The sequence below is a fragment of the Psammomys obesus genome, unplaced genomic scaffold, assembly GCF_907164565.1.
Source record: "Psammomys obesus unplaced genomic scaffold, mPsaObe1.curated_primary_1811, whole genome shotgun sequence".
NCBI classification, from domain to species: Eukaryota; Metazoa; Chordata; class Mammalia; order Rodentia; family Muridae; genus Psammomys; species Psammomys obesus.
The window spans coordinates 5,578,536-5,597,754 of NW_026588368.1; the positions used below are offsets into that span (position 1 = coordinate 5,578,536).

The 19,219-nt window shown below is 41.7% G+C and overlaps 1 protein-coding gene across 1 annotated transcript in view; it reads left to right on the forward strand.

The window, feature by feature from the left end:
- The window catches only part of LOC129674300 (chromatin remodeling regulator CECR2), a 101,130-nt gene that overhangs the window by 62,939 nt on the left and 18,972 nt on the right, over positions 1-19,219 (forward strand). The window contains exons 4-8 of the mRNA XM_055604208.1: positions 1,628-1,767; positions 2,467-2,571; positions 4,193-4,242; positions 5,233-5,402; positions 12,621-12,704. Coding sequence (XP_055460183.1) covers positions 1,628-1,767; positions 2,467-2,571; positions 4,193-4,242; positions 5,233-5,402; positions 12,621-12,704 — 549 coding nt within the window. The remainder of the gene's footprint in view (positions 1-1,627; positions 1,768-2,466; positions 2,572-4,192; positions 4,243-5,232; positions 5,403-12,620; positions 12,705-19,219) is intronic.

A 19,219-nucleotide genomic window follows, 5' to 3' on the forward strand; every position in this document is an offset into this window, starting at 1 on the left:
TTCTGTTTCTCTTACTTTCTATTGCTGTTACCTATTTATATGTATATATTGTTGGGCCTGGAGAGATGGCTCAGAGGTTAAGAGCACTGCTTGCTCTTCTAGAGGTCCTGAGTTTAATTCCCAGCAACAACATAGTGGCTCACAAGCACCTGTAGTGAGATCTAGTTCCCTCTTTTGGCGTTCAGGTGTACATGCAGGCAGAACATTGTATACATAATAAAATAAATAAAAATCTTAAATATATATATTTACTTATTTTATATGTGTTGCAGGAAAGTAGGTAGATTAATGCTTTTACAAATTGGGAAGTCAATTTTTTATTTTTATTATTATTATTAGTGTGTGTGTGTTCCTTTGTTTGCTTTGAGACAGTTTCTACATAGACTGGGCTGGCCCCTCCACCTGCCTCTGGCCTCCTTAGTGCTGGGGTTAAATGCGTGCACCACCATAACCTGGCTTGGTAGATCAATTTCTAATCCTATGCAATCAGGTGATTTTTTTTAAATTTATTTATTACAGTTTATTCACTTTGTATCCCATCTTTAGCCCTATGAATCAGGTGACTAAATTTAACAGTGCTCATTTGAGCACTGTGCACAGACACATAAGAAAATCATGTAATTTATTGTAGTCCTTGCTGAGCACTTGCAATAAGGGTATGTAGGCCAGTACAGAGCAGGCTGTGGATCTCAGCTGGAATACATAAGGTGCCTTGTTTTGGGTGGAGAGATGGCTCAGTGCTTAAGAATCCAGAAGAGTTCAGTTCTCAGTGCTCACACTGGCAGCTCATAATTGTCTGTAGACATAGTTTCATGGGGTCCAATGTGTTCCTTGTCCTCCATGGGCACCTGAGCATACATGACATGCACATACACATGAATAAAAAATAAAAGTTTTTCAAAAGGTTGCCGTAGGTTATGGAAAAGGTATGTGCAAAGCCACTTGAAACAAAGTCTTCTGATTAGAAATACACATGGTAGGGTCTCAACGCCTGTTGAGCCTCTATAATACCAGCACTTGGGAGGCTGAGGCAGAGGCTTGTTGAAGAGTATAAGGCTGTTCTGGACTACAGAGTGAGGTCTTGTCTTAGAGTGAGAACTGTATTGAGTGTTCTCATTCTATTCAGTGTGGTTGTCCCTCCTTTCAAACAAGTACCCATAAGGTAGCACTTGTAAACGAGATGTTCGTGGCTTTTTGGTTTCTCTTTTTGACAGTGTGTAAGTCAACCATGGGTGCCATGGTTGGCTATAGGGAACATCTGAAATTTCCTTGTCTTAGTCATCAAATAAAGCATCCCCTCCCATTTTGTTCTGTCTGTATTTCATTTCTCTTCATAGAAAAGTTCATACATCATATAGGCATTTTAAAGTATGAGGTGTGCCAGCTGGTGATAGTGCACTCCTTTAATCCCAGCTATCAGGAGGCAGAGGCAGGTTGATTTGTGAGATCGAGGCCAGTTTGGTCTACAGAGTGAGTTCCAGGACAATTAGGGCTACACAGAAAGACCCTGTCTTGAACCCCCCCCTGCCTCCACACACACGCACACCGAAAAGAGGTGTGTCTGAATATGAATTTTGAATTGTCACTTTAGTTTTCTCCTGTTTCATATTGTTCGTCTTCTGCCTAGGGTCTTGATGCAGACAGTCTCAGAGTGGAGCCTCTGGGTGAGGACAACTCAGGTGCACTCTACTGGTACTTCTATGGGACACGAATGTACAAAGAAGACCCAGTACAAGGAAGGTCTAATGGCGAACTGTCCTTGAGCAGGTATGTCAGTAATGTCAGCTGTGATGACTGCTCTATTAGAATGCCATGAAAGTTAATATAGCAGAATGATAATAGCACTTTGGTTTTTTCCAATGTAATAATTGGTTGTATTGGCATGCCTGTGACAGGATAGCAAAGAGTTTCATATTAAAACACAAAGGAATTACTCTCTAGCCTTTACCACAAGACTGGTGAAAGATACTATGATTTGAGTGCGGAGTATCCATAAGAGACTCCTGATAAGTACCTGTACAATTGCACAGACTGTTTAGTACAGCACTCTTTGAGTAACTTTTTTTTATTAGGAATATCACTCCATCTTAGGAACTTAGGATCCACCAGGATGAGGCAGAATCTCGCATGATGCCCTGCAAAGTGAGCCTGTGTTAAGTTCTTAAACAAGCAGTAGCCTCATTCCCTTGGCATGAGGAATGAGGCTAAGCACTGGTTTTGTTGCGACTCCCTTACTGCACTGCGCAGTACTTCCTATTAAGAAGGTGTTAGATCTTATATTTTAATGTCAGTTTTCCTTGATTCCACACCGTGGTAATCCCTATGGAAGAGAGATCACTCTGTGTATTCCCTGTTTCTGCTGTTCTGCATAATTCATTTTGGTATCCTTGTAGTTACTAATACAAGAATCATGTTAGTTGTTAGTACTTTGCCAGAACATTTCTATTTAATGATATTGTTTCTTAGGGAAAATGAACGACCAAAAAGTGTCTCAAATGTTCCTGGAAAAACAGGCAAAAGAAGAGGAAGGCCGCCAAAACGGAAGAAAACTCAGGAGGAGATTATATCCAGGTAAGAAATGTCTGTGTTCACAGACTCATACTAGAAAGGGACCTTAACTTCACATCATCTTTATTATTTTTGGTTGTGCGTGGTGACCTGAGTCAGTGTCCACGAGAAATTGTGAAGCATCTCTGTCTGTGAAGCTACCTGCCTCCCTGAGCCTTTTATCCGTTGGATGATGGTTGTTCATTTAGTGAGGATTAAACTCAACAGAATAGTACCTGACAGTGCAAGAAAATAAAGGCTGTGCTTGACCCATAGTATTTGAGGAACATTCCTGTTAGTGTATATTTTTAAATTAGTTATACCACTCGCAAGTGGGACAGATCAGTTTTGTGGCTACTTATTGTAGGCTGTGGATATAGTGCAGTAGTAGAGTACACGAGGATCTAGGCTCCTTTCCCACCAACCATTGGTTGACCAGTTAGTAGAATTATATGTCATTCTAGGTTTTTGTTTTGTCCCCTCCCTTTTAAGGAAGTTAATTGGGGGGAGGGAGAGGAAGGCCTGTAGAAGGGCTAGAGAAGGTGTGTGAGCCATGAGGAGAGAGAAAAGAGGGTACTCAGGACAGAGAAAAAGAGTGAGAAGAAGAGAAGTTGGCACAGACAGCTATCACTTGGTTTTGGTGTCTCCCTCTCCTCACTTACAGTCTGCTTCCTTAGCATTCAGAGTACATGCACACCACCATACCTAGCTGTCTTAGAGTTGCTGTTGCTGTGCTGGATCATCATGACCAAAAAGCAAGTTGGGAAGGAAAGGGTTTATTGGGCTTACACTTTCACAGCATATTCATCATTGAAGGAAAGCCTGAACATGAACTCAAACAGGGCAAGAACCTGGAGGCAGGAGCTGATGGCAGCGGCCAGGGAGGGGCACTGCTTACTGGCTTGCTCCTCATGTTCAGCCTGCTTTCTTACAGGGCCCAGGACTACCAGCCTCGGGATGACACTGACCACATGGGCTGGGAGCTCCCCTCCCCTTAATATATGTAGGAACAGCATGAATAGCCTCTTCTAGAGGATTTAGAAGTTCTGCTTAATTTAGCTATCTTTACAGTGCCAATTTCAGTGCTCCCCTCCCACCCCCCCACCAACAACAAAGAAATAGTCCTAGGCTTAGGCAGGAAAATTCTAAGTTCCAGGTTAGCCTGGACTACATAGCAAGGCTGTAATAAAATGGAGGTGCTAATTGAAAGCATTCTTAAGAAATCACATGTTTAGTAAGATCAGTTAAATTTAAGCAGATTATAACTGCCTATTTCTTCCTTGTGGTATTTTGGAAAATGTCCGGTAGTCACTTGTGATCTATGTAGTCAACATATTTCCTATAGTCAGAAATCTGTTTTATACCTGCCTTAATGTTGGGAATATAGAACCATTGTGTTGGTACATGTGGGCTTGTACTACCCTCTACTGGTAACTGACAGTCTTGAGCAGAGGCAGTAAAACTTCATAGCCCATGTTTTTGGCATATTTCTGCTTTTATTTCTCATTAGAATTATTCCTAACTTTGAATTTTGACAGCCCAACTCAGCCACACTTATGTTAATTGGGTCCATAGTTGCAAGAAAAACCAGTTTGGGCATGTCAGCATCTTGCTTTAATTGTTTCCTCTTTTTGTTGTGTTTCAGTGAAAAGCAGGACGGAAATTCCTTGGCACCTGACCTACAGACAAGAAATGGTAATAATGATCTTTGTTCCTGTGTGTCAAGTCAACATGATCCATTCTAGTACAGCATATTAGGATGATTCTTGCAGTCTCCTATTTTTTTGCTTGCTGTTTTACCATCATCTATCTCAGAGACACTTATTATGAGAAATAGTTCTGTTTCGTCACCTGGCACAGTATATTTAAGATGCAGACATTTTGGGTAGTCAAGCAGTTTCTGGGAGAGCTGTCTTTTAGTGTCAGTGACCTGGGAAGTGTTGCATGCATGTGTACATGCGTGTATGTGCAGAATTAGATTTTATCTATGACTTTATTACTACTACTACTGCTGGTTTTTGCGACAGGGTTTCTCTGGGTAGCCTTGGCGGTCTTGGAACTTACTCTGTAGACCAGGATGGCCTCAAACTCAGAAATCCATGTGCCCTGCCTCCTGAGTACCACACCTGGCCTCTGATTAGATTTTAATTCTGTAATTCAAATGCTTTAAATTGGAGGGAACTAACCCATTTGTAGTATCATAAATGAGATAGGGCATACATTTTTACAGTCTGTTTTCTAAAAAAATAATACATTTTAAGCATTTCTAGAATGTTAAATCACAATAGTTATAGTTTTGTTTTGCTAAGCATTTGTATAGTTACAGACAATGATAGTGATAGTAAAATCAAAAGTATAATAGTCCCAGCACTTGGGAGGCAGAGGTAGGTGGATCTCTGAGTTTAAGGCCAGTCTAATTTAAAATGAAAGGTATACATTACCATCTAGACATTGTGGAAAATTCCTGTGCTTGAGGGGCTGAGGCAGGAGGATTACTTATCTCTGGATTTCAACACTTTTATGAGCAACTTTTTCCTAAGAAAGAAAAGTATGTACTGTCAGCCATTAGAAGACTAATGACACCTTTTCCCATAATTCCTTTGTATGAGTCATGACCCAGGATAGTAGGAACAAAAGGTCTCAGTGTGGGCTCTATTCTAGTGAATCCATTCTTTTTTTCTGTAGGTTCCCGAGGCCCAGGCCAAGGTACTTGGTGGCTCTTGTGTCAAACAGAAGAAGAATGGAGACAGGTCACTGAGAGCTTCCGAGAGAGGACCTCTCTGCGAGAGCGGCAACTCTACAAGCTCCTCAGCGAGGACTTCCTGCCTGAAATCTGCAACATGATTGCCCAGAAGGTAGAGCCTCCCTGCTGCTCAGGTCCCACTCTGGCCTGGTAGGACTGGATGTCAGGGTAGAAGTTCACACACCTGCTTTTCTTATGACGTTCACTTAAGACTTGTTCCTTACATGTCTGACACCCCCTAGTTCTTAGCATGGCTTTTTGCAAGCTAAAACCAGCTTTCTTTACCCTATAACTATCACGAAACATGGCCTGAATTTGCCCTCCCTGCCACCTCAAGAAAAATGATCATTTTAGGACCTAATTTGTTTCTCCCTCACAGTGTCAGCGTTTGAACATTTGTGCCAGTTCCTAACTCCACCTGAGCTGTTCGTAATGTCTCTTCACTGTAAATTATATGAACTATATTTCAATCTATATACACCCCATACATGACATTTTCAAACGTCTTTTCTCACCGTTTGGATGTTTTGTGGCTCAGGACTTAAAAGTATATGCTGCTCTTGCAGATAACCCACATTCCGTTCAGTTCCCAGAACTCATGTCAGGTCACTAACAACTGCCTGTAACTCCAGCTCTGGGGGATACAAAACCTTCTGAACTTCTGGGCCCCTGCACTCATGTGCACACTCTTGTACTTGCTCACTCCCTTTGTCTCCCTCTCCATCATACACATACATTTTGTTTTTAAGCCTAAAATTCATGTCTGCTGACACAGTCTTAGTTCTCAAAAGAGTAAGCAGGAGGATCACGAGTTTGAAGCTAGCCTAAGCTACATAGTTCCAGACCATTCTGGGCTATAACATGAGACCTTTTTTTTTTTTTTTTTTCCCAGTTATTTATTCTTTAGTATGTTATGTTTATAATCTACTTTGCTGATGCCCCTTCCAGGTATTGTTTCTCCAGTACAGCTCGCTCTACTTTTTTATTTTGTTGTGTTTTTATGGCCCACTGCATTTAATTAGGGTTACCCAAATGGGTAGAGGTTTTTTTAGTTGAGCAACAGCCACTTATCCTTGGCCACACCGCTGATGGTTATTACTCTTCTAGCAGCCATTAATTGCCTATGGCTCTTTAGGGTAGGGATTGGTAAATCCGGTGACATTCCATTGGAGAAAACATTCCCCCCCCTTTCCAGTAGGTATCCATTGCCAGTAGCTTCTGTTCACTTTTCCTTCTTGGTGCTTACACTTCAGTGAAAACTTTGATCTCCATTTCTGATTAAAATTAAATACAGTCAGTAATCCCCATGTCAGCTTGTTAATACTTGCATGTGGGAGCTGCCTCCCCACCAAATGAAGAACACATTGTAATCCATCAAGTCAAGGCTAAACCAAGACTATAGTGTTAGCAATACTATTTTGGAAGCCCTTGTCCAATATAATATAACAGCCACAAATTTGTTTTTGCAAAACCGGGGTCAAGTCCTAAGGTCTTAAGCATGCACCTCACTGGGGTTGCAGTCTCAGCCTCTAAGAAAAGAGGGAAAAAAATGTAAAATGCAAAACTATATAGAGTGTTTGTTGTAGAGGACTATAAATGTGACTAAAATGTGTGTTAAGTAGGAATCAACTGCCATTTTTTCTAGATAACACATTCCTACCTACCACATCCCTTATAACCTGTCCAGGTGACTCTCTTGTCTTTATTTTTTAAAATCACTTGGAATAAATGCATTTATGGTGCCAACAAGTTTATCAGTAATCTTAGAGTTGTCCCTAGTCTTTATGGGGAAAAATATCTTAAAACTGTTAGTGGCTTAGAGGTTATGAGCACTGACTGCTCTTCCAGAAGTTCTGAGTTCAATTCCCAACAACCACTTGATGGCCCACAACCATCTATAATGAGATCTGGTGCCCTCTCCTGGCGTGCAGGTGTACATGTAGGCAGGGTGCTGTATACATTGTAAACACATAATCTTTAAAAAAATCCTTATATATGAAGAGCTGTCTGTTCTTAGAAGGAAAGCCTAAATACACTACCTACTGTTCACCTGGGGAAGTTGAAAGTCATTGCATTCTGACCCTGTTCCCAGCAAAATGACGATTCCCTCCAAAGCAGAAACGAGTCTTTGTAAACACTAGGACAAACCTAGTGTAATGGCTTCCATTTGTAGTCCAGCATTGGAACCCCAAGACACAGATTGCTGAGAGTTTGAGGCCAGCCTGGGCACATACTGAAACCTTGTGAAGGAGAAGCAGTGGACAGCTACTGTGGTTTTATACAATAGTCCACTGGAAGCTCTCCCAAAGACCTTCTGACAGGTGATTTGCTTAAAGCAATAGAGATGTTTACTGCATAGTTGTCATTGCTGTACTTGATTATATTCAGCACACTGGACTATATCTTCAAAAAATTTGCGCTATCGAGGCATAGCAGAACATATTTTTTGAGATTATAATAATAACATTTCTCTCTTCTCCTTTCTCTCTCCAAACTCTCCCATGTACTTCTCCTTGCTCTTCTTCAAATTCATGTCCTCTTTTTTTTTTTCTTTTCATTTACATTTTAAAATATAACCTGACCAGTCCACATAATGTGACTTGTATGAATGTTTTCAGAGCTGACCGTTTAGCACTGGACAACAGTTCAAGAACTAGTGGTGTTCTCCAGAAAGAACTACCTCTGGCATGCCAGCTTTTCTGCTCAGGTTGTGGGGGTACAGCGAGTGTGAGGATGTGTGTCAGTGCCACCGTGTGGAGAATCCTTTTAGGAAGCAGCAGTTAAAATACTGCTGTCAGAAGAGCTACATTACCAGAAAGAACTATCTGCAGATTCCATCCGCGCGCGCGCACACACACACACACACACACACACACACACACACACACACACACAGGTCATTCACACTTGAGACAGAATTATATGTAATTGCAGCTAGGAGGTGGAATATCACGTGAGTCCCAGCCTCATTGTGTGATAAAATATTAATAGGCCACACCTTATGAGAACTCATATGTGTGGATGTTTTTACCTGCATGTATGTCTGTGCCACACACATGTGCATTGCCCATGGCAGTTGAAAGAGAGTGTTGGATTCCCTGAAAGTGGAGTTTCTGATGGTTATAGCCATCATATGTGGTTAATAATTCAACCTGGGTCACCTGGCAGTGATGAGCCACCTCTAGCCCCTGTTTGGGGGGGGGGGGGGATTGAGACAGCGTTTGCCTTCTGCATGCTGAGATTAAAGCCCAGGCGTCAGTAGCCCACAGATATACACAAGCACCTACACACATGTATGCCGGAGAAGTGATAAGATGTAATTTAAATTTTTTAGAAGTCATTGGGCCATTGAGATTACTCAGTGGATAAAAGCACTACAGGCCAGGCAGTGGCACACACCTATAATCCCAGCACTATGGGAGGCAGAGGCAGGGGGATTTCTGTTAGTTTTAGGACAGCCAAGGCTACACAGAGAAACCTTGTTTCAAAAACAAATCAAACAAACAAACAAACAAAAAGGGCTTAACACACAAACCTGGCAACCAGAATTCACATCTTGGAACCTGCTGTGGAAGGGAAAAGATGCCTCTTGAAAGTCATCCTCTCACCTACCAGGTGTGTGCACAACCCCACACACTTAAAATAATAATTTTAAAATACAAGTTTTTTTTGTTTGTTTTTTTTTGTTTTTGGTTTTGGTTTTTTTTTTTTTTAAGTGTAGCTGAATTGCACAACTAATTCTAGCCCTTGGATGACAGAGATAGAAGAACCATCAAATGTTCATGGTCTACACAGCGAGATCATGCCAGCCAGGACTCTAGGGTTGAGCTCCTGTCATAAACCTGCCCCAGCTCTCCCCTTGAAAACTATTAGTCCTGAAAATTTGCCTGTCGAACTGGTGTAAAGGAAAAAGATTGAACTGGGCTTACTAAACAATGCTTTCGTTTTACTGAAAATAAAACATGGAGATCAAATGAAAGGTTAAGAGGTGTTATGTATACTCCCAGGGCAGGGTATCCTGAGGGCAGGGTGCTTAACAGCTGAATGCTTGAATACTTTTTTTCTGGTGATTTTTGTTTGTTTGTTTGGTTGGTTGGTTGGTTGATTTTTTTTTTTTTCCTCCTTGATCTAGCTGTTCATTTACCACATCCCATCCTAATTAAAAAAATAAGTTGCCAGTGAAAAGTATCTGTCAGGTGTGAAAATTAGAAGATTTTTGAGTACAAATGAACATGATACAAGTAGTCATCACATTTTTCACCTTCGGCTCTGTAAAAAGGAGACACAAGCTGAGTGGTGGTCACGAGGAATTATGAAAGAACTGGCTCAGGTTCTGGTTAGCTGGTGCTCTGCTGATCCTGTGGGTGGCACATGTGTCTGAATTGCACTTTGAGTTTTCTGATTAGCACAGTAAACTACTATCTTTATACAGAAGCCTTCATAGGAATTAAACAAAGACCCCATTTACTCCCTCCTTCGTTAATGTAGGTAGTTGGAAGCTAAATCTGTATGTTTGTTTGTTTGTTTGTTTGAGAGTGGTCTCACTATGTATCCCTGAATGGCCTGAAACTCAGATTTTTCTGCTTCTTCCTCCCAAGTGCTGGGATCAAAGGTATGTACCATTATAAACAGCAACATTTATATTTCTTAACAAGATAAATACAGGTAGAGAGAATGTTTGGTAATGAGAAGATAGGACTGTAAACTGTAAAGTCTAGAGAGAGGTCTCCACGGTTAAGAGCCTTTACTTCTCTAGTAGAGGTTCTGCCTTGACTTCCCTACCCTGAGTTAGGCAGCCCACAACCAGCTATGACTCCAATTCCATGGGACCTGACACCCTCTGGAGGAATGGGGACATGTGAGGCCTTTTTGGAATATATAAAAGTTAATTATTTTTAATTAAAATTAGGCCACGGTGTAGTAGCACAGGCCTATAATTCCCTTCCTCAAGAGGCTGAGACTAGAGGATTGCTAAGAGTTCTAGGCCATCCTAGAATTCATAGCAGAAAAAAGAGAAAAAAGAATCAACAGTTGTTGTTATTCCACCTTAAGGCAATACTAGTAGAAAACAGAAAGATTGCTCTTGGATCTGCTGTAGTGTCTGTCTTTATGGTGTCTATTATGTATTTATTTCTAGTCATGTATTCTTCCTATCACAGCTATGAGGTGGTGTGGTGATAAGTAAATTTTACAATTACTGTATAAACTCTGAGATTATTTGTTATTTGTTCCAACTCCACAGTTACATTTTTTTTTTTAAGATTTACCTTTTTGTATATATTTATGTATACAGTGTTCTATCTGCATGTACACCTGAATGCCAGAAGAGGGTACCAGATCTCATTATAGATGGTGAGCCACCATGTGGTTGCTGGGAATTGAGCTCAGGACTTTTGGAAGAACAGCCAGTACACTAACCTCTGAGCCATCTCTCCAGTCCCCCATAGTTATATTTTTTAGTATACTGATTACATATGACATCTTCCTGAAACATCTAATATAGACTAAATTATTGTTACTCCTCAATTTTTGCTTATAAATATTATGATATAGTAGAATTTTACAGAAACATAATCAGATTGTCAATAAAAGCAGATGGTGGCTAACCTTATGATAATAAAAGATTTCCTTGGAGACCATATAGAATTCAAAGTATCATTTATTTTTAATTATATTCCAAAGATTAGTGCATTTATATGCTAACCTTTAGACATCTGTTGAGACATAGATGTTATATAGTTCTAAATTGTTTTTGTTTAGCCAAAAAGAAAACCTGGTAACTAGCAATATTTATGGTCTACAGTGTTGCTGGAGATGATCCCACAAATGAGCCAGTTTCTCTGATGTTTTGTTTGTTACACACTGAGTTTTTTTGTTTTTTATTTAGTTCAGTAAAACATTTGACACATGTAAAATCAAAACAAAAAAAGGGTGTAGACCAATGAAAGTGGTTTTTTTTTGGTGGGTGGTGGCTTATCAGCATTAGAAACATAATAATAATGTGTGTGTACTTTGTCTTCACAAAAGCTGATAGTAGATGGGTGATGTACAAATTTTATCCCAGTGTTCCTAGCATTTGGGAGGCACTGGTAGCCAGATGTCTCTGTATGGGTCCAGGGAGGGAGCGGATAGCCATGCATATAGAAACTGGTTACTCTCTGATCACAAGTAGCATACCCCTCTCATCGATTGGCATAGAGTTAGAGTAAAGCTGGTGTTGGCTTCTGGTGGTATTTACCTGGCAAATTGACTATTTCATGTGGAAATAATGCTATACTGGATTTATATCTTAAGTATAAGAGATATTCCTACTAGAATTATGAACTTTATAAAGATGCTTACAGACTTGTTGAGGAGGAGACTGCCTAGGGAGCTTTGAAGATATACTTGAAAGGGTAGAGGATCATGGCACCTTTGTTATTTGTGATTGTATTTGCAGTGTGTCCAAACCAAGCCTTGTTTTGATTGTTCCTTACTTATTCTTGAAGAAGACTTGGTATTACGCATTTCTGGGACCAAAATACACCAACCCTCCTCTGCCTCATGCATTCGTGCGTGCACTTGCATATCTGTGTGTTTGTGTGTTCATTTGTTTGTTCGTTCGTTCATTCATTCATTCATTCATTCGCAAGGATCAAACTCCAATAGTCAAGACTTGATAGCAGGTCTCTAGAGCCTCTGAGGTAGCCATCTCTTGCCTGCCTTTCAATGAACTTCAGGTGCTCCTGATGGCCTCTTTCAGAACCATTCCCTCAGATGACTGTAATAAAATAGTTTTCTGTTCGTCATTTGAACAGGGTTTTTTTTGCTTGCTTGCTTGCTTGCTTGCTTGCTTGCTTGCTTGCTTGCTTTGGTGGTGCGTGTTGAGGTGGGTGTGTTGTTTTTGTTGCCTTTTTTTTTTTTTTTTTTTTTTTTTAACCAGTGCTTGCTGTGTACCCGGGCTTGCCTGAGACTCAGAATCCTCCTCCCTTAGCCTTCCAGATGCTGAGGTTATAGGTGTGCCTACCACAACAAACTTGAGACATTGTTTTCTGAGGATAAAATATCTCTTGCCAGTGGTGAAGATGTTTCATAAGAAATGCTTGGTTGTCGGTGGCTTTTGAGTTGTTATTTGTTAAGAGAATATGCTAGCTTAGTACCTTACACAGCTGAAAAGTTGTTTTCCCTTATCATTCTAAAAGATAGGCACCTTTGGCCCTCTACTAGATAAATTAGTTACCGGTGTGCCTCAGTGGCCATTTTGCTGGTGGCATCGGCAGTGGATGTAGCTGCAGTAGCTGAGAATACCCTAATCTATCTTTTCCTTTCTCTTCCTCACTTCTAACTGTAGGGAAAACGTCCACAGCGCACAAAGCCAGACTTGCAACATAGGTTTATGTCTGACCACCTGTCCATCAAATCCATCAAGCTAGAGGTGAGTGTGTCTGAGAGTTAAAAAGTGTATTTAAAAGAGTTAGTTTCATTTCATTTCATGTGCTTTTACTCCTACTTATTATTCCTTGCCCCTAAAACATTTAAATCTCAAGTCTTCATTGAACGTTATTTTTTTTTTTTTGTATAGTCTTTCTAAGTGACAGATAGATTAACTACATTAGGTATTTAATCTAATGTAGATGTGAATGATGAGTTCTGTAATAGATACAAGAGTTCACGAATAGAAAGATGAAAAAAAACGGCAGGCAAAGAAAGGGGGATTTAGGCAGACAGAAGTGTTTGGCCTTACTGTGTGAGGCGGCTAGAATTCTGATGGTGGGCAGTGGGTGTGTGACTAAAGCCCAGGGTCTCCCCACAGCAGGAGCAATGTAAGGGAAAGCTCCAAGGCAGAAAGTCAGAGTATGACCAAAGAACAGGGGATTTTTGGATATGGCTGGGATGGGGTGATATGTGGTGGGAAAATGGAGACATCACTTTCTGGAGTCTCCTGCCTCTCAAACTCTGTTCAGTAGGAAAGAAAAATGAGGTGGTTGTGTGCAGCTGGCTCAAGAAGATGAGCTTCTTAAGAGGGCAGCTCTTGCCAGGAGTCACTATCTCCTAGGGCAGGGCAGGAGAGGCCGCATCAGGTGGGTATCTGCAGTGCGGTATTAGGTGGGAACAAACGTCAGGGCAACTAGATCAGTACTGCTAAGAAGGATTTTTTAAAGAGCCTAACAGCCAGCGTGGTTTGCATTTTTTGAGTGTGGCACGCTTTAGATGCTAGCCTCCTGCTGTAGAAACAAGTTATTTTTATTCACTGAACTAGCTGGTGAGTATGCATGTTTAAGCACAGTGGAAGTGGAGAATGAAGTGAAGGGTCAGAAGAGTTGCTCCTCCTTACCTGTCTCTCTGCTCCAGGAAGGTGGTAGTAGACCTGCTGAGACTGTCAGGGACTTTGGTGGCGTGTGCCAGCCTGCTTTATTTTCTCAAAGCCTAGCTAGCGATCAGATTCTCTTCCCTTCCAACTGTTTATCTCCTTTTGGCACTATGTCAGAGTAGCACTAGGTCGTACAAAGCTTTACCTTAGGTCACAGTTGTTTTGCACTGCCGCCGTGTCTTTTGCTAGCTTGTGAAGTTGGAGTTCTCTTTTGCTTTATAGTCATCATATGTCCATGGTCAACCTGGAGTGAGATTCTTTCAACCCTCCTTCCCCCTTTGTTTTGTTTTTTTTAAGAACAGGTATGCTTATATAGGCCAGGCTTGTTAAAACACACAGCTCTGCCTTAGCCACCTAAGTGTGAGGAGGCACACGCCATTTTCATGACAGTTCTGCAGTGAGTGACTTGCCACCTCCTCCCTGGTAGGCCTTTTCGCTGGTACCCCGTTTGATTCTGAGTAGTTCCCAGCTTTCCTTAACCTGGGTAGCTTCTTCACCCCGTTAATTAAAAGCTACTTTCTGCTCACTGCTTCAACGAATCTTCCTTGCCCTAATCCACACCTCAGATTGACTGGCAGTTTGAATACCACTCAAACCTCCTCATGACTACAAGCAGAAGTTTAAGAGCACTCTTAAACTTTTCCTCTTCACAGAGGTTGCTTTTAAATTCTGTTGTTCAGTTTGAAATAAAGGAAAGTATCTGATAGAGACATTTTGAAGTTTGTGTTGTGACGCCTGAGTTGTTCTGGAGAAACTGACTCAATGCTTTTGTTCCAGAGCAGAAAAATCCTTTAATGCCTTTGTGTATGCAGGCACCAACCATCCAGGAGTCCAGTGTTAATCACCTCAAAGAGTCTTTTAATTGTGACTTCTGGGGAAAATATCAGTGCAGAAACATTGATAACTGGGATTTAGGGCTGCTGGGGTATCTTTGTTAGGAGACCCTATTAGGTGTCTAGGGAGCAGTTTATGGCGGTGTTGTCTCAAGTGTGCTCATGGTGGCAAGGGTAAGAAGAGTGAATCTGGACCCAGGTGTTGCGTTACAGAGCTTGGGCACTGCTTCAACTAGGGTTCCTGGTTAATAATCCTTGGGAGGATTTCATTAAGATTCTAAAAGGTCATGATTCTAAAGGGTCTCTTCCTTACCTATAATACATTTAAACACCATCCACTGTAGCATTTGCAGCTGACACTTTTCGGGTTTTTATGTGACATGGTCTCACTAGGTAGCTCGGGTTGTTCATGTAGTCCATGCTGAACTTGAACTTCAGTGATTTTCTTGCCTCCTGATGGCATTTTACTTATGTGCTACCATGCCTAGCTGACATCTTTTACAGGGGAAAAATTACAATCTAAGACAATTTGAGAGGCTAGAGAGATATTTTCATAGCTAAGCACTTACTGCTCATTAGAACCAGTTACCCGCATTGGGTGGCTCCCAGCCGCCTGTAATCTGATGCCCTCTTCTGGCCTCTACAGGTATCTAAATGCATAATTATGCATACTTAAAAACAGACACATACATAGAAATAAAATCTTTTTGGTCAGGCATGTTGATACATACCTTTTAATGCTAGGTCTTAGGAAGCAGATCTCTATGACATTGAAGCCAACCTGGTATATAGAGTGCCAGGCTAGCCTTGTAAGACTCTGTCTCAAGTAAATAAATCTTTTCTGTAGGAAAGACAATATGAGATTCACATATACACACAGTAGTTAGATTTTATTGTTGTTCTTGTTTGTTGTACCGGGTTTTTGTTGTGTTTTTTCCTTTAACCTTATTTCTGTATTTACGCTGATTGGGGCAGGTGCGTGCTGGGGTACGCATGGACATGGGAGGGTAGCCTAAGATAGGAGTTCTCGCCTCAGTCCATCGTGCCAGCCGTGGGGTTTTAATAGTTAAAACACTACAAAAAATGTTTTCAAAAAGTGAGTCCTGGGAGCTTACTTTGGTTCCCAGAACCCACCATGTCAGCTCTAGCTCTGAAGGTGTCTGATGGCCTCTTCTGGCTTTCTCAAGCATGGGGTGCATATACCCTGTGCAGGCAAACTCTCACATGCAATAACAGTGAATAAAGAAAATCATAAAAGAAATGAGACCTAAAAGGGAGGAAAACCAGTAAATCCTTTTCTTGGGTTGTTTAGTTAGCACGTGCTTCACCTTAAAATGGAAGTGCTCTAACAATTATAAACACAGGATTTTTCAGAAAGTTTTATTGTACAGCATGGATTCCCCTCTCCCCAGATTTGGTGTTCAGGTGTCACTTCTGTGAATTTATTTGTAGGGAGTGACATGAGGAAACAGGCCTAGGGCATATCCATCATAGCAGTGACAAGTGCAGAATTGATTCCACATAAAGTGATCTGAGAACAGAGGGAATGAAAAATAGAGGCAGGGACCTGGAGAGATGGCTCAGAGGTTAGGAGCACTGGGTGTTCTTTTAGAGATCCTGAGTTCAGTTCCCAGCAACCACATGGTGGTCCACATCCATCTGTAATGAGATCTGGTACCCTCTTCCGGATTGCAGGGGTACATGCAGACATAACATTGAATACATAATAAATCTGTTTTAAAAGGAAAAGAAAAATAGAGACAGAACTCTGCCGTGTATGGTGGCCCTCCCTGTAATCCTAACAGCAGAGGCAGAAGCAGGATGCTCACTGAGAGTTGGAGGCTGCCCTGGTCTCCATAGTGAGTACCAACCAGGTGAAACAAAAGTTAGCTGGGCAGTAGTAGCAGTGCATGCCATTAGTCCCAGCACTGGGGATTCAGAGGCAGGCAGATTTCTCTTGAGTTCCTGGTTTACACAGAGAAACACTGTTGGGCGGGGGGCAGATTAGAGGGGAGAGGTCATAGCTACAGGACAAGGCATGCAAGCAAAGGCAGGGATGGGTTTTTAATCTCAATTGGTAAAAGCTTTGGAGAGCTCCAGGTTTGGGTTTAGAGATTTTCTGCATCCAGGTTACTCAGTTGGGAACATCCAGTGTGCTCAGCATATATCGAACCCCACCCTACCCCAGCGGGCACAATCTTACCCTGTACCCCGGCTGGCCTGGAACTCCGTGTTAACAGGTGGGCCTCAAATTTACATAAATGTTTTTGCCTCTCCCAAGTGCTGGGATTAAAGGTGTGCACTACAGTACCTGGCGCTTATATTAATATATTTTTTAAAATGATTCACTGTGCCATGCAAGTGAATGTGCCTATCATTTGAGAAGTAGGAAAAGGAGAATTAGGGATTTCTGTATTTGTAGACTAGATCCAGTCTTTTGTGACTTAATATCTTTTGGTAGAAGGAGAGAGTCAACTTCTCAAATTCACATCCACACTGTGGTACAAGTGTGCCCTCACACACAATAAATACGTAAGCAAGTACATCAAGCCAAGTGTGTTGCCACGCGTGTTACCCTAACATTTAGGAGGGTGCCGGCAGAAGGACCAGGAGTTCTGGGCCCGCCTAGACTGTATGTATGAGCTTCAGTCTCAGGCAAAGGTAATTAGGCAGCCATTGAAGAGTCCACTCACTCCCCACACAAAATCATATCTGAATTCTGACTCAAATTGTAGACGAAAAGTTTTCAAGTGAGCTAAGAGATGGCTCAGGAGTGAGGGCACTTCCCTGAACTTCCAGCAGTTTGGTTCCCAGGACCCCTGTGGGGACAATCCAGCAGTCTCTCTGGCCTCTTAAGGGCACCCTTGCACATATGCATATACTCACATAGACGTCGCACAGATAAATAAAGGAAATGCAGGTCATATAAGAGGGGAAATGAATAAAGAATTTGAATCAAAAGCAGTTTGAGCCAGCTTGAGGTGGCACATGCCTATAATACAAGCACTCTGGGAGGCAGAGGCAGACTGATCTCTGAGTTCAGTACCAGCCTGGTCTATAAAGCAATTTTTAGGACAGCCAGGGCTATACAGAAAAACCTTGTCTTGGGGTGGGGAAGCAGTTTGAGTGCTGTGTTAACTTCTCTTACAGCTACTGGCATTCATCTTAGCTCCTGCATAACTTGAGAGAATTGACTATAGAGGGTCTTAATGTCGTGCTCTGTTAAAAACAACCATCACATTCCCTGTTAGGTCATACTTTTTCTGTTGCTGCAATTGTCATACATTTAAGTTCCATTGGAGCTGTAGTGATGGCTCAGCAGCTAAGGGTACATACTGCTCTCGCAGAGGACCTGAGTTTGATTCCCAGCACACGCACACTGGGCAGTTCACAACTGAGCTAACTCCAGCTCTAGGGGGATCTGACACCTCTGGCACTGGAGCTCATGTAAGCTTTCATATGAGCACAAAAACTGAACAAAAAACGTGAAAATGATTTCTGTGTTATTAACTACAGAATAGTCAGTTTAACTGTTCCTTTTGTTTTCCCCCATGACTTAATGTTTGAAAAAATTTTATGTGCATTGGTGTTTTGCTGGCATGAATGCCTGTATTGGGGTTGGTGAGTGCCCTACAACCAGTGCTCTTAACCACTGAGCCATCTCTCCAGTCCCCATATTAGGCCAGCTCTATTTGAAAATACGCAATGTAAACTTTCCTAAGAAGGCAGTGTGATCATCTATTTACCTTTCCTTTGCATAATACTCCCAGGGAGCATCTGCAGTCTTGAATGTTGTTTGCCTAGCATTTTACTATTTTCAAATCAATCGTTGAATAACTTCCAGATAGTTTCTATATACTCTCCTTGATCATTTTTTGGGGGTTTTGTTTTTGTTTTGTTTTGAGATAGGATTTTTTTGTCTTTGTAGACCAGGCTGGCCTTGAACTGCCTGCCTCTGCCTCGAGTGCTGGGATTTACAGGCGTGTGTCACCATGCCCAGCTTCTTCATCCTGTTCCTGTATCTTGTTTTTGGTTTTGTGTTTTGAGGCAGGGTCTCTGTATACCTGATCCTGTAACTTAAGCCAAAACAGCTACTCTTTTCATAAGGTACCCAGTTGTTCTCATTGTTTCATTAATTAAAAGCATTGGGGCCAGAAATGTAGCTCAGGTGCTTGCCCAGAATACATGAAGAATTCCATCCACACCACTTCATAAAACAAAGCGTGGGAGGTAGGCTCAGTAAAATCAAAAGTTCAAGGTAACCCTTAAATACATAGAAGTTTGAGGCCAGCCTGGGCTAGTGACTTCAGCTGAGGTACAGGGCCTGGGGAGATTGCCCAGTGAGTAAGAGCTCATCTCACAAATGTGAGGACCTCTATTGAATCCCTGATACACAGTTGCTGAGCATGGTGGCATGCACTATAGTCCCAGTGCTGAGAAAGTGGGGATAGGAGGGATTCAGACGTGCTCTGGACAGCCAATCTAACTAGTTAGTTGGTGAGCACCAGACCATGAGAAGAAACCCTGTCCAAAAGGAAGTAGCTGGTGTCTCTGCCACACACATATATACACACACCTCAAGACAGGCTGGGTCTGGTGGTGCACATGTTTAATCCTGGGCAGAGGCAGGTAGATCAGGTAGGCCAGCCTGTTCTGAAGAGCAAGATCAGGGCAGCTTATACTATAAGATTAGATCCTATCCAATAAAAAAAAGTTAGCCAGGTGTGGTAGCACACACTTTTAATT